We start from the raw sequence: 15,082 nt of genomic DNA on the forward strand, positions 1-15,082 counted from the left end.
TCACTTAGTAACTTTCAAATATACAATATTGTTAACCATAGTCACCATGCTGTCCATTATTACATCCCCAGACTTATATATGGGAGTTTACATAGTTTGACTACTTTTATCCATTTCCTGCCTGGCAACTAGCAGTTTTTTCTCTGAACATTTATTGTTCAACCAGCTCTAGCGGTTGAGTGTTTTTCGAACCGTTTGTGATTGTCTGTGCCACCTTCTTTGTTCTTAGTGGCCCCCAGTAGTTGAGGGTGTCCTGAGACTTGTCAGTGTCCCAAAGGGGAGGACCTCAGCCAGCACGGAAGATGCTGGCTGATTGAAACTGGAGCCTCAAGTAACAGCTTTTACAACATGCAAATATACCTCTTTCAAGAGAACACTGGGAGATGGTATTTCTGTGTGCTCCCTCTGCACTGAGCCTGGGAGTGACAGCCAGCCAGTTAAGAACTGTTTCTTTGTTTAATACAGTCCCACTGAACCAGTGAACTCAAACCTCACTGACTTACCAGAGCCAGGCTGTCAAGGGTGTGCCAGACATGTGCATCAGATCTTTGCAGGAAGACACTAGTGACTGGGAGCAGGGCAGAGGTAGAGCATGGATATCGTGTCCACTGCCCAGGTCTCCAAAGAGGATCACAGGATGTGGGCCTCTATGTGTGTGTTAAATTAGAAACCTCACCCTTAGTTGGCAGTTTTTAAGATATACAAATAGGTCTCTTTCAGGGAAAGAGAGGGAGAATGGGCATTTCTGACTGCCGTTGTCTGGGGGACGGTGGGAATAACCACCACCTGTCCTTGTGAGTCCATTAAGAAATGTTTCTTTAGGGGTGCCTGAGTGGCTTCATCAGTTAAGTGTCTGCCTTTGGCTCTGGTCATGATCCCGGGGCCCTGGGATTGAGCCCTACATGGGGCTCCCTGTTCAAGGGGAGCCTGTTTCTTCCTCTTCTCCCTGCTCCTGCTCTCTCTATCTCTCATAAATGAATGAATGAATGAATGAATGAATGAAATGTTTCTTTACTTTCTATAGTCTTACAGATTTTGTGGATGCAAGCCCCTTTGGCTTTCAGAGCTAGGGACCCATCCCTCCATGGACTCTTAAAAGTTGGGGCATCTCATGTTGACTCTAAACCCTTCATTCCTCAGGGAGAAGCTGGGAGTTTCTTCCTGTTTATGGCCCTGGGGGTGGGGGTGGGCATGGCAAGAGTGTCCCAGCCTTCCTTACCTGTTTCCATATAGGTTTTGTTCTCATTTGCCCCATGTGTAGGAGTCCCTCAACCGGTTAACTACTTTCTGGATTTCTTGCAGAGGGAAGTGTTCTATGTGTAGCTGTAGATTTGTTGTATCTGTGGTAGGAAGTAAGCTCAGGGGCCTCCCATATCACCGTCTTGGGCTGGAACACCATTTTTTCCTCTCTCTAAATAGGAAGTTCACCAATTATTTTGGTCAGTTAATTAACTTGCTTTCGGTGAATCAGAAGAAAAAGTATATCGTGGGTATTTTGGTCAATTTAGCTGTTGCTAAGATTCACCAAAGGCCGCAAGGCAGAGTTTTAATTAAAGAAATAAATGGGCAGGAGTCTGCCTGCTTAGCTTAAGAGCATTTATGAAATTGGGATCCCCTTGCATTAATTGAATAAAATACATGGCATCTATATTAAGCAACACTCTTTAATGTAGTCCCCAGAGTGCTGACATAAGCTATGCAAATGCATGCTTTTTGGTAGTGTTCAATATTCTTCACTTTTCCCTTCTTGTTTTTACAAAATGACTGTGCTCAGCTTTGGGGAGAGAAAGATGAGAAAGATAAAGACCATACCCTAAGGAAAGCATGATCAAGTATGGGAGGTTGACATCTGAACCAGGAATAAGAAGAACATGACATATGCTGTTGTAGGGGCCGAGGGCCTGCTGTTCCAACATGGCCGCTTTGGCATAAAGATTATTTTGAGTTAAAAAGCACTCAAAACCCAGAAGATTCAGGAAAAGCTCTTTACCTTCCCCACCACTGCCTAAAAAGAATTTATATGGAGAAGGAAGAGAGCTATCAGCATAGCTCTCATGATATAATTTGGGTATGGTAGACAGGGAGGTCTACAAGGTCTGTTTGATCAAAGTCTTCTGTATGTCCGATTGTCTCTGAATGGCCCAGCAAACATTTGTTTACCTAACATTCTCTTTCATCCTCCTGAGGATTGCATGCCTTCCCTTTGAAGTCTCAGGCCCCTAACCCCTCCTCCTTAGTTTAGAATGACGTGTATTCCTCATTTTGCCTGTCTTTGGAATTTCCATGTCTGTATGGATTCACCATACATATACTATTAAATCTGATTTTCTCTTGTTAATCTGTCTCATGTCAGTTTGATTCTGAGGCCAGCTAGAAGGACCTTGAGGTGTCAGGAAATTCTTGCTCCCCAACGCCGTAATGACAGTAGGCACAAGGTACAAGTTGCCTCATGTTCTTTTAATTCCTGGTTCACATGTCAACCTCCCATACTTGATCAGGCTTTCCTTTTTTTTTTTTTTTTTTTTTTTGATCATGCTTTCCTTAAAGCATGGTCTTAATCTTTTTCATCTTTCTATCCCCCAGAGAGAACAGAGGAGACTGATTCTGTCTGGGGGGAGAGAGTATGAGAAAAGATCCGCAGAGAAAACTACATCATCAGTCTATTGAAAGGTTAATTGCAATTCACCAGGGCAGAAGATGGGAGAGGGCACTTCAAGTCAAGGAAACAGCAGGTGCAAAGGCATGCTGTATTTGGAGAAGTCCAATGCATTTGGTATTCCTGCAGTATAAAGCCCAAAGTGGTAAATTATGGGAATGATACTGGACACATGCGGGTGAACCATGTCATGAAGTGCTTTATGTGCTACACTAAGGAGTTTAGAGTTGACAGTGTTGGTATTGGAGAACTATTAGAAGTTTTTAAGTAGGGGAATAATCTGGTCAATTTGCATCTTATAAAAATCAATCCCTTACCTGTGCAGCAGGTAAATGGGGAGAAAAAGTAGAGCTGGTTGGGCAGCTGCTGCACTAATCTACATCATGAGTGATATTTAAGGTCTAAGGGGTCATGAAGATGGTTAAGTTGGGATAGATTTGACAGAGAGTTAGGAAGTAAAAATCACCATGTCTTGGATGGGTTGTGGTGATAGGAAAGTAAACGTCCAAGATTTTCAGCGTGAGTGTCTTGGTAAATCGTGTGACTACCAAGTAAGGCAGGGAATACAAAAAAAAGATGAGGCAGTGGGTAGGATGTGGGGCTAGAGGTAGACAATAAATGCAATTTGGGACAGGAGGAATATGATGCCATAATTTGCATTAAGTCAATATGGGCTGAACTTGGAAGTGGATAATGAGTAGTATTTGGGAAATGAGGAGGATGAGATACCATTGAAACACCAAATAGAGATATCCCCTAGGCAGTTAGATTTGTGTGGTTGGAGTTCAGAGTAAAGGCCATAGCTGTACACATAAATTTCGGACTCACCAGCATGGCTGAGTTAAAGCTATGGATAAGTTTGCCAAGAGTGAGAAGAGAAAGGGCAAAGGGTGCAGTTTTGGGAAGCTCCAATATTCCTGACATCAACAGAGAGAGGCTGAAAGAAAATGATCAAAGAAATTGGAGGAGTGTTGCCACATTCCACCTATCCACCCACTGGCCCACCTACCTACAGATTCACCCATTGAATTGGCAGAAATTCATTGACTGAGAACTTATGATATGACTCTGTTAGGTACTACAGGAATCACAGATATGGAAAAGATGTGATTCTTACTCGTAAATGTTCAGCTTATTAAAAAGAAAAAAAGCAAGAGAAAGAGAAGAGGAAAAGGAGGGTGAGGGAAAGGGGGAGATTGATTGTATTTGACTTAACTCATTTCAATTTTCATCCCTTATCACAGTACTCCTACTGTATTTCCTAGAGGATTTTTTTTTTAAGATTTTATTTATTTATTCATGAGAGACCTAGAGAGAAAGAGAGGCAGAGACACAAGCAGAGGGAGAAGCAGGCTCCATGCAGGGAGCCTGACATGGGACTTGATCCTGGGTCCCCAGGATTAGGCCCTGGGCAGAAGGCGGCGCTAAACCGCTGAGCCACCCGGGCTTCCCTCCTAGAGGATTTTTGATATTTACATCATAATTCAAGAGAAGTCTACTTCAAAAATTGTTTTTGATTTGAAAAGTCAGAAAATTTTATATGATATGAAAGTAGAGATGCTGGACCACTTTTTATATCATTGAAAAAAGTAGTAGTGTTTGTTGTCTGAAATTTATTTTTCTTAAGATTTTATTTATTTATGAGAGACAGAGAGAATGAGTGGGGGGGAGGGGCAGAGGGAGAAGAAGACTTCCTACTGAGCATGGAGCTCTATGTGGGACTCAGTCCCAGAACCCTGGGATCATGACCCGAGTGGAAGGCAAATGCCTAACTGACTGAGGCACCTGGGCACTCTGTTGTCTGAAATTTAAACAGGGGACAGGATAGAATAGAATAAGAGTAGAATAGAATAGAACAAAAATTGATGTTTTAATTGTTTTAGGTAAAATTTTTATTGGAGTCAAGTTGATTAGACTTTACAATCATCTAAGAACACTTTTAATGCCAACACTTTTTAATGCTTAAGCTGCTCTGTTACCCTTTTTCAGAAATATACTTAGCCATCAACTGGAAAGCCATTCTCTAAAGATGCAGTATTATACATGGGGAAATTATTCATAGAACTTCTTTGAAATCTTTTCCGTATATGCCCTGTAATGGAGTTAGTCTTCCTTGAAGGATCTTAGACTTCAAACCAGAGCTCCTGCTATGAAAGCAGCTTCCATAGAATGATAGAGCCTCGTTAAAGTCACTGAAATAGTGTAGGCATTTCTCAAACCGGCACCGAATTGAAATTTCATGAGATTGTTTTAAAGATGCAAATGCCTATACTTACAGAAATAGAGCATTGTAGAGGAAAAAAATACTTTGACAGTGTGGTCACCCAGTATATCATTTTCCCTCTGTGCCACTTAGCAACTAATAGGCTCATTATCCATTTGGTTATTAAACATTTCTAATGACAGCAGTTCTGAAGTTTGCCATGGCATCTAAGATCTAGTGGATGACAAAGGGACTTTCTTGTAGGATTCTTAGCCCATCAGTCTTTCAACTTGCTTGTCCTCTTTGCTTCCTTGTTTTATATAATTCAATAATGATCTTTATTCACATTGAGCAAGGTTATCACATTGACTTTGTGACCAAATACAATGAAATAAAGTATGTTGTGTGCTTGTGAGACATTAATTCATCTTTTCCTAGTTTTCAATTCCACAATGATAGGCTTTGATTTCCTTTTTATTAGGGAGGTATAATAGGAAGAGCTAGGGATTTTAGCAACCTTGTAAAGTCTAATATAAACATATTGGTATTATCATAGATATATCTAAATATGTGTTAAGTATGTTGCTTCCCCAAATCACCTTGGAAGGCTTTGTGTTGACAGTGTAATTTAGCTGGTTTTTGAAATATTACTACTTGATTTTCTTTTACATGCTGTTTTATTCGTTTGTGTTAAATGTGTCTTACAGAATGGGCTAATATGTACCCTCCCTTTATATTTGCTTACCTTATTTGTTTTTTGGTTTTTGAAAAGGAAATATTTTCTCAGTGGTTTTGAAAATGTTTGGGGGCAAATTTTCTTACTGAGACTTGTGCTAGTAAGAATTGTTTACAAGGCAATATAAAAAAAAAAGGAAATCATTTTAAAAATTGGAGCTCTAGGGCAGCCCCGGTGGCGCAGCGGTTTAGTGCTGCCTGCAGCCCATGGTGTGATCCTGGAGACCCGGGATCGAGTCCCGCGTCGGGCTCCCTGCATGGAGCCTGCTTCTCTCTGCCTGTGTCTCTGCCTCTCTTTTGCTCTCTGTGAATAAATAAATAAATAAATAAATAAATAAATAAATAAATAAATCTTTAAAAAAAAATTGGAGCTCTAGCTGTTTTTCATATAGTAATAAATACTGTTAAATAGACATAAAGCTCTGCAGTGTATCCAGAAATAAGAATAAAAATATTTATCAACCGGTAAGGCAAGTTACTGCCCAATCCAAATGGGTACTGGCTTTAGCTCAGGAACAAGGGTACTGGAAGCCTCCTGGTGGAGGTTTAAACCTTTAGGTGCTGGTTTATGGATGAGATAGGATGCTAGAGTAATAAGGCTGAGGCTTCAAGGAGCACTAGAAGGCTTAGGACAGCAGTGTATATCACCCATATATCAGTAGTTTAATATTTAACTATCAGTACCACTGGACCAGGACATCCCAGCTTATATTAGTGGAACATCAAAAACTGTATGTTGCATTTCTATTGGAGGTTGGCAGAAATGGAAACCTTCACTGGTTTAAAATCACATTTGGTTCTTCCAAGCTGCTGGTCTCTGTCTGAGTATTTGATAGAAGGGATAGAAAAGGCAAAAGAGGAGACTCAGTATGGTCCCTGCCATTGTGGATCTTGTCCACTGGATGGACAGAAGGTGGCCTGAAATGTGGGATCATCCACATGGGTTAAGAATCAGGTATTTGTCTTATTCACATTGTATCCCCAACACCTAGACCTGTTTGAGACTCAATAATGAATGATTGTAGGTGAATGACTAATTGTTTCATAATGGAGGTTTTATTATTATTATTATTATTTTTATATGATGAGACCAAGAGATTAGGAGACAGTTGCCATTGAGAAGCATGTGTTACTCATAGTTCCCAAGAGAAGGAGGCATTGCAGGCTCTTCAGGGGCCACACCAGGAAGCATTAGAGTTGGTTAAAAGGCAGAGGGAATGAGGGGAAAATGTAAGCAAGAGCCTTTATTGTGCTTTCTGTGGAAAGGAACAAGTGAGGGCTGGTAAGCAGTTTAGGGTTGGCTAGTTTGAGTAACTTCAGTGGGCTTTGGCATAGGGACTGTGTACAGTTAGTGGTGTGAGTGATAGAGGAGGTGATGGGTATGTGGACAAGGGGCTGGCTAGTTAGCATATGAAAAATACTCTTCCAGGCTAGTCATTTACTATCTCTAGGAATTCCTAGCCCTGGGAGGGCAGTCTCTCCGGGATTTGCAGGACCCCAGATGTCAAAGTTTCAGAAATACAGAAAATAAAAAGGCATGATTAATACACTCTCCACCCTTGGGAATTGATACAAATATTCCCTTTATTCTTTAAAAAAAATTTTTTTTATTGGAGTTCAGTTTGCCAACGTATAGCATAACACCCAGTGCTCATCCCGCCAAGTGCCCCTCTCAGTGATCCCCTTTATTCTTAAAGGTCTAATGTAGACAAGCAGAGATGTCTTTGCTTCCACATTCCTTTTTACACCTGTGGGTACTTGTATCATGGCACTTAATGGTAATAATTACAGCTAAGATTTATTAAGCCCTTGTTAATGTACTTAGCACTGTCCTAAGAATTTTACGCTTTACATGTATCAAACCCAATTAGTGTCCACAGTACCCCATGCATGATGTACAGTTTATATTCTCATTTTATACATGAGAAAGTAGGAGTCTTGAGAAATTACATAAATTAGTCAAGGCCACATAGAACTGCAATGTGATGCTCTTACTGCCTCTACTATACTTTGTCTCCCATTAATTGTATTCCAGTTACTTGCTTGTGTGTCTGTTGATGCAGCTAGTTTGAGCAGCTCACAGTGTTGGACGATTCTTCTCACCTGTGTACGTCCAGTCTCTATTAGAGAGTAGGCACCATCTAAAGCTTTGTAAGTAAATCTTCTGTCACTGTTCTCTGTAATTTGAGCAGCCTGATAAACAGCCCTTTGTCTAGTGATGAAGGAGGAGCTGTCCTGATGGAAGGAGCCCTGTTTTATGGCTTCCTGGTCTTTATTTGACATTCTCTGAGAATGGAACTTGGGAAGAAAGAAATGTATGACTCTGCAAATGGTTACTTCTGTTTCGTGGCGTTTGTGCCTTACTTAATCTGGGTCCCACAGATGCTTGCTTTGCAAGATACGGCCTTTGAAAGAAGTATGTGAGATGTGTGTCCTGTCCTTGGAAAGACTAAGTGGATGTGCAGAACTTATTCCAACCCAGAAATGTTAACAGGAGAGACAGAGTTACTACATTTGTCATACGGTGGCTTTCCTGATTGTCCCCTCTGCTTTATCTTTCATCTTCCAGCTTGCCACCAATCCTGTTTCAGGTGTGCAGGGAAGAGCCCACATAACTGCACAGCCTGCTGGCCTTCCCAAGTGCTGTTGGATGGACAGTGTCTTTCCCAGTGCCCAGATAGATACTTTAACCAGGAAGGCAGTTGCACAGGTGAGTATGTAACATGCTGGGGCATGTTCCCTATGCCATTGTTTTGTCTTTGTAATGCAGCCAGGCTCTGTAATTTAAAATGTTGTCATACCAGGGGACTAGGGTTGGACTATAAATCCTTGTCTTTAATTTGTTAGGTATAGAGTGAGAGGAACAAGTGAAGTTCTGTTCTTCTAATAGCGAAGTATGGATGAAGTGAAAAATTGGAGTCAGCTTTACCCTTTGCATACAGGGAGGGATGGATTTCATGGTGTTCATCAGGGAGACAAGCTACTAAAGGCAGGTTCTAATGCATCTGTGTAGGACTAGGCATGTGGCAATAACTCTATAGTTCTCAGCCCCACTTCCCCTTGCTACAGCCTAAGAGAGCAAAAAAGAGAGGGTGATATTTATTTTCTTCTTTGATGTGTCGGTCCAATGTGTTTTTAACAACACCTTTCTATAGTTCAGCGACAGAGATTCTAGAAATTACTAGTTGAGATTAGTTTAGAATTTTATTGGGATTGACAAAATACTAAAAATTTAAGCACCTTATTGTAGCACTGTGCTTTTTTTTTTTAATTTATTTATTTATGATAGTCACAGAGAGAGGGAGAGAAAGAGAGACAGGCAGAGAGAGAAGCAGGCTCCATGCACCGGGAGCCCGATGTGGGATTTGATCCCGGGTCTCCAGGATCGCGCCCTGGGCCAAAGGCAGGCGCCAAACCGCTGCGCCACCCAGGGATCCCGCTTTTTTTGTATCTATAGGAGAAAAGATAAGACAAAACACATTCTATCATGATAGCTATTTTATTTCTAGAAATAGACTGTTGAGGCTCATTTAGAGGAAGAAGCCAATTGTTATAAAATTGTATGGCACGTGTTTCTGGAGTCAGGAAACATGTCATAAGTGCACAAAATATTTTATAAATAAATTAATACTTGTTAGGTCCATCTAAGCCTCAAACTCCAAAGAGGAAATCCAATGTAAATACAAATCTAGATGACTGAAGATCAGTATTATATTTCTTCTAGAATTTTCTTTTTCCAAGTACCTTTTTAATCCCTCTGGGCCCTTGATGGGTTGCTTTGCTTTAGATTCTCTCTCAGGATCAGTGGGACTGTTTCTGGTTTCTTTGTCATCAGGTTTGTCCTTGCAGACTGTTATCTGCCCTGGTGTGCCCTGACCCTAGCCAAGTTGGTTGTCTCGTGTGTGAAATTGCCGGGGAGTCACGAGTGAGCAGCTCTCACTCTCCTCTGTCTCCACCTCTGCCAGCCTGCCACCAGCAGATGGATGGTGCCCTGAGTTGGCAGGGCACCAGGCCACTGGAAATCTGACAGGGAGGAAGAACTGGGAGGTGGAAATCACCCTGAGAACTCGAGTATCCTTTGGGCCGGCATTTTCCCCATTTGGGCCTCGGGAATGGAGGAGGGGTTATAGCTGATCCTAGCCTTCTAATCAGAAGTGTGTATTCTTGTTTGCTTGCTTGCTCACTTTATTTATTTATTTGTGTGTGTGTGTGTGTGTGTGTTTTACATAACGCCTTATCTTTTCTTGGCCTTATGCCAGAAGAAGTCAAAAGCGGTTGACTGTACTTGAAATCTGTGCCTTTGCTTTCCACCAGCTCTGTGCCAGAAGGGAGTTCTTTGTCATCAGTTCCAGCAAGCTCTGCCCAGCTCAGGTCCCTCCCCTCCCCTCCTCTCCTCTTGGAATCCGACAGGCTTAGACCTCATCCTTGGCAGAGAAATTCTGAGATCTCCTTCCATGCACTTGCTCCTGCTGCCTGCCTTGGCAGTGCAAATGCGGCTGCAACCTTGTTTTACTCCTCTAGTCCTGCTCTTCATTGCCTGCACCTCCTGGGACTTACTTGTTGTTTTCAGGGCAGTACCTGTTAGTAAATTGGTGCTTTGTCTGGGGGGAAAACCTAGCTTTGACTTCAAACCTGGCTCCTGATAACCTCCAGGAAGAGGACTTTCTGTTCTTTGTATTTTAATTAAGTGTTGCTGCTAACACAAGGCATCCAAATTGTGGCCTGATGGGAGAGCTTGGCTGGCATCTGATTCTAGTGAGAAGTATTAATGTGCCTTGCTATGTATGGTTCCCCTTTTCCTGCCAGGAATTTCTTTTTTTTTTTTTTTTTTTAAGGTTTTACTTATTTATTCAGGAGAGGCACAGAGAGAGGGAGGGGCAGAGACACAGGCAGAGGGAGAAGCAGGCTCCATGCAGGAAGCCGGACGTGGGACTCAATCCCAGGTCTCCAGGATCACGCCCTGGGCTGATTTAGGTGGCGCTAAACCGCTGAGCCTCCTGGGCTGCCCCTGCTTTGTGACCTTGATCTTCCTTACATACATTGGGAAGGTCATGCTAGGCCCTCCGGAATGTGTAGCCAATCACTCTAATTTTTATGGTTCTAGATTACAGGTACTGTTCATGGATGGTATTGTCACTGACACCAGAAATGTCATCTTTTGGTTGGGCCTAAGGGTAGGTCAGGCTTGCTCAGGAATCTTCAAAAGATGATGAGTGTTTGAAGTCTACTCTTAATGTAATTTGTGGAGTACATTAACACTTCATATATTCACATGCTGAGGTGCTAATTCCAGTCCTGGTTCTTGTTTCTCTCCCTAGAATGCCACCCCACCTGCAGACAGTGCCACGGCCCATCGGAATCTGACTGTATCTCTTGTCACCCTCATGTCACTCTTGCTGGTGGAAGCTGCAGGAGCAGCTGTAAAGAAGAGCAGTTCCTCAACCTGGTGGGGTACTGTGCTGGTGAGAAGGATCTCCTTCATAGTTTTAGAAATCACTAGCCAAAGGGTGGGGTTCTTCATGCCAGCTTTAAGAAGGCTCTCTTGTATTTGTCCTTTGTCATCAGATTGAGAGCTCTTTATTTGGGAGGCATTTGTCTCATGTCTGGGAACTTTACTGCTTCCTAGAAGATATTTAGTAAATATTTATAGATTCTAATGGAATCTTCTAATAACACTCTTGAAATTCCTGAGAAAATTTAGAACCTCATATTAATGAAGACTGAAGTAACAATAATAGTACCTTATATGCATGTGGTATACTTCAGCTTCAGATAGCAACAGCGTTGCTTCAATCACTCTGAAGACTCTTTCCCTCTTGTCTATATTATCTTTTGCCTCTTGCTGTGGAGAACCTTTGCCATTGGCCCTAGGCACAAAAATTTAGAGACTAACTGTATCTCAGGAGATGGGATTTTTCCTCCTCATTTTAGAACTGAGATTTCAAAGAGGTGTATGTTAAGAAAGTAGCCTGGAATTTGGATAATAATGTAAAAGCCATATAGGGTTTGTGTTCATCCATCCCTTCATACAAATAGCTTTGAGTGTCTGTTCATGGCCAGATGCTCAGAGTATAAAAAATAAAGAAAGAAAAAAAAGTGAATGAAACAATGACCTTGTCTTCAAAGAACTTATAGTCCAGAGAAAAGAATTTACAGACTAGTGGGTTCTTACATAATTCTTGACCCATTTCTCCATATTGTAGGAGAAACTTTTTTTTAAAGATTTTATTTAGTTATTCATGAGAAACTCAGAGAGAGATACAGGCAGAGAGAGATATAGGCAGAGGGAGAAGCAGGCTCCCTCAAGGAGCCTGATGTGGGACTCGATCCAGGACCCCAGGATCATGTCCCGAGCTGAAGGCAGACACCCTACTGCTGAGCCATCCAGGTGTCCCCATATTGTAGGAGAAACCTGAAGAGATTTACCTGCAGTAGCTTTTGCCACAGCTCTGAAGGCCTTGACTGGGAGGCATTCTGAGATGCCATGGGAAAGGTGAAAAGGCTAGGATCTGGTCAGTTGCATACTGGAGAAGTTGATCTGTCTGTAGGGGCTTATCTTTGTGCAGGGACAAGGTGTGGTCAGTTGTCTAGATCATAGTACGAATCAAGCACATTCAGTCTGGGACTCAGTTGTCCACTTTGGTGGGTGGAGACACAGCAATTCAGTGACAGTCCTCCAAATGTGGCTGGTAGTGCCATGGTCCTGGGTGATCCATTTCTTTGAATATGACCTTAGCTAAATGACTAGACATTGGGGTCAAAGGACTATACCCTAGGAAGGCTGGATTGTCAGGAGCAGGGCTGTAGCCAAAAAAGGCTAGGATTCAGGGTAAAACCCAATTGTAAAGACTGCAGACATTTTAGGGGCAATGAAAAGTAGAAGCACAGGAGAGGCCAGGCTTGAGACTAAGGAGATACCTCACAGCTGTAGTGTATGAACCTCTTGCTGGCACTGCCACTTGTAGTCAGGACTGACTTGGGAAGTGGGCAAATGGGAGGCATTAGTGCCTATCCTTGAAGAAGAATCTCGGGATAGTAGGGCCTGACTTTTATTATAGTTTGTAAGCATGAGTTCAGCAACTGCTTCTTACGTTATGATATGAAGGAGCAGCTACCCTGATATCTAAGTGTTTTAAATATATTTGCAGGTATTTACATGGAACCCTCAAGGTGCTGAATTGTAATCTGAGGCGACACAGAGATCTTTCACGCTATGTAAGGAGATGAACCCAAACACGACTGCAGTTAATAAACAGTACAAAGCAACTTATGGATGATAGCACCTACAGGCAGTATGGGTTGTAGGAGTCCAGAGAAGGGAGAATTAAAAGATATGAAAGGCATTGTGGAGAAGGTGAAACCTAAGATTCTTCCTGAAGAGTAACTAGGATTTAGTTAGAGGGAAGATAGATAGGCTTTCTGTGTGTGGCTTCCCAGGAGACAGGCCAGATGGTGGAATATGTGGGCCATTCATGGCCAGTGAGTGGTCCAACCTGGCTGAAGAGCATAGTTTGTGTTAAGGCACATTAGATGCAATGGTTGGAAAATTTAAGTTGGAACCAGGGTATAGAGAGCCCAAAGTTCTAGGTGAAAAAACTAGAAAGTTTGAAAACTGAATCTTGTGGGCAGTGGAGCAATGAGAGTTTGGGAGAGGGCTGTGACTTCACCTAGTGTGTGGGATGGGCAGGAAATCTGCAAGCTGTGGAAGACGGACTAGAGCAAGGAGAGATTATAGTCAGAGAGAGGAGTTAGAAGGGTCAACCTTCATGTGGCTTTTCTATTTCCAACCTATTCTGTATGTGCACCCTAAAAATTTTATGCTGGGGCATACTTTATAAGTAAATGTTTATATAAGGAGATTGGAAAAGTTTAATTTTTAATGAATGCTGTTCTTCCAATGTCCAGAGCCCTCTTTGATAGCAAATTAGGTGATTAGGAGTTGCATTAATTTTTTAAGGCTAATAGGGGACTCTTAGAATAAAGAATCATGGGACTAGGCTAAATGACTTTGGAAATCCTCAGCCCTAGAAGAGTTCCTTCTAAAATAGGCTGAAAGGGACAAACCTTGGCTGTACTGGGAATTAGATATATTAAGTAAAGGTCTGAAGTAAGGTTACCATTGTCTGGTGCTTGGAAATCCTTTTGAATAGAGACTTATAGGTGTATAAGTATTTGTTATAGGAAAATTTGACCAATAATTTCAGTTGTTGGTCTGGGCAAAGAACTGCACTGACCCCAAAGTTTACTTTTCCGATAAATATATGCCCGCTCCACACTCCTCCCACTTCTCTCTGTAGCATTGTAATGAATTCATTCATTTACAGCTTCATCAAACATTTATTAAACCACACACTCCATGCCAGGTCCAGGTATTGTGCTGGGCTCTGCCGATGCCCACATGAATAAGATACGGTGCTTGTATTTAGGAAACATACCATGTAGTGAAAGAAGAACATATGTGTTGAATACAGTGCTGTGGATATGAGATGAACCTATGGGACAGGACCCTAACCCTCACTGGGTGTGTGCAGCAGGGTGGGTAATGAAGGCTTTTTTGGAGCATATCATTACTGAGATGAATTTGAACGATAAGTAAAAAGTAGAAGGGTTTGAAGATTTGGAGGGGAGAGCATTCCAAATAGTGGGCCAAAGAGTATTATCTGTTTGGGCATCAACAAAGAATTAAACAGAATGGCAGCTCTGAGTGTGGGAGTGGTAGTACCTGAAGCAGAAGGACACAGAGCCAGGTCATGAGGGCCACCTTGCACATTCTGTTTTAAGGAGAATGTACTTTGTCATCAAGGCTATGGGGATCTCTTGGAGGTTTTTATGGAGGGAAGTGTCGAGGTTGCATTTCCGTGAAAAGAAAGATCCATAGAAGATTGTGTAGAAGAGGACAAGACTGGGGCAGAGGGACCTGAAGAAATAGTTGTAAGAATTCAGGTGAGAGATGAAGCCTTTCATGAGAAAATTGCTGAAGGGAAGGAGGAATGGCTTCACTAAGAATTAATTCTTTGTTAGGTCAACCTGTGTGAGATCACTGTTTTGTGTGCGTGTATGATCAAATAGTGGCAATTTGATATGGTTCAGCCTAATGGAAGCAACAGAAGTTGGCAATGTCTCATCCTGGGGACTAAGGGAAAGGGAGTTTGGGGGATGATATCAAGATTTCTAGGAAAATTAAAAAAAAAAAAGATTTCTAGGCAAATAAATTCGAGGAGTGGGAGTACTATTTACTAAGGGCCAGAATAGGAAGATTATGTGCTTGGACTGGACAAATTGAATTTGGGGTGGTCATTGGACATCTATGGGTACATCATGGACCCCATGAGGGGGTTGAGGGTTTAAATGAACACAGGTTTCTTCCTGTAGCCACCAGAAACCTAGCTGCTATTTTCATTTTACCCTGAACCTAAATTCCTGGAACATTTTTTAACTCAAGTGTTGCTTTAGTTAGGTAATAGTTGACCTCTTGGAACATTTCAATG

General features: G+C 41.9%; 1 protein-coding gene across 1 annotated transcript in view; it reads left to right on the forward strand.

The window, feature by feature from the left end:
- The window catches only part of FRAS1 (Fraser extracellular matrix complex subunit 1), a 436,686-nt gene that overhangs the window by 223,498 nt on the left and 198,106 nt on the right, over window positions 1–15,082 (forward strand). Inside the window, exons 19-20 of the mRNA XM_077882614.1 lie at window positions 8,164–8,304; window positions 10,913–11,056. Of these exons, the coding sequence (XP_077738740.1) occupies window positions 8,164–8,304; window positions 10,913–11,056 (285 nt within the window). The remainder of the gene's footprint in view (window positions 1–8,163; window positions 8,305–10,912; window positions 11,057–15,082) is intronic.

This window comes from Canis aureus, chromosome 33 (assembly GCF_053574225.1).
Source record: "Canis aureus isolate CA01 chromosome 33, VMU_Caureus_v.1.0, whole genome shotgun sequence".
Taxonomy (NCBI): Eukaryota; Metazoa; Chordata; class Mammalia; order Carnivora; family Canidae; genus Canis; species Canis aureus.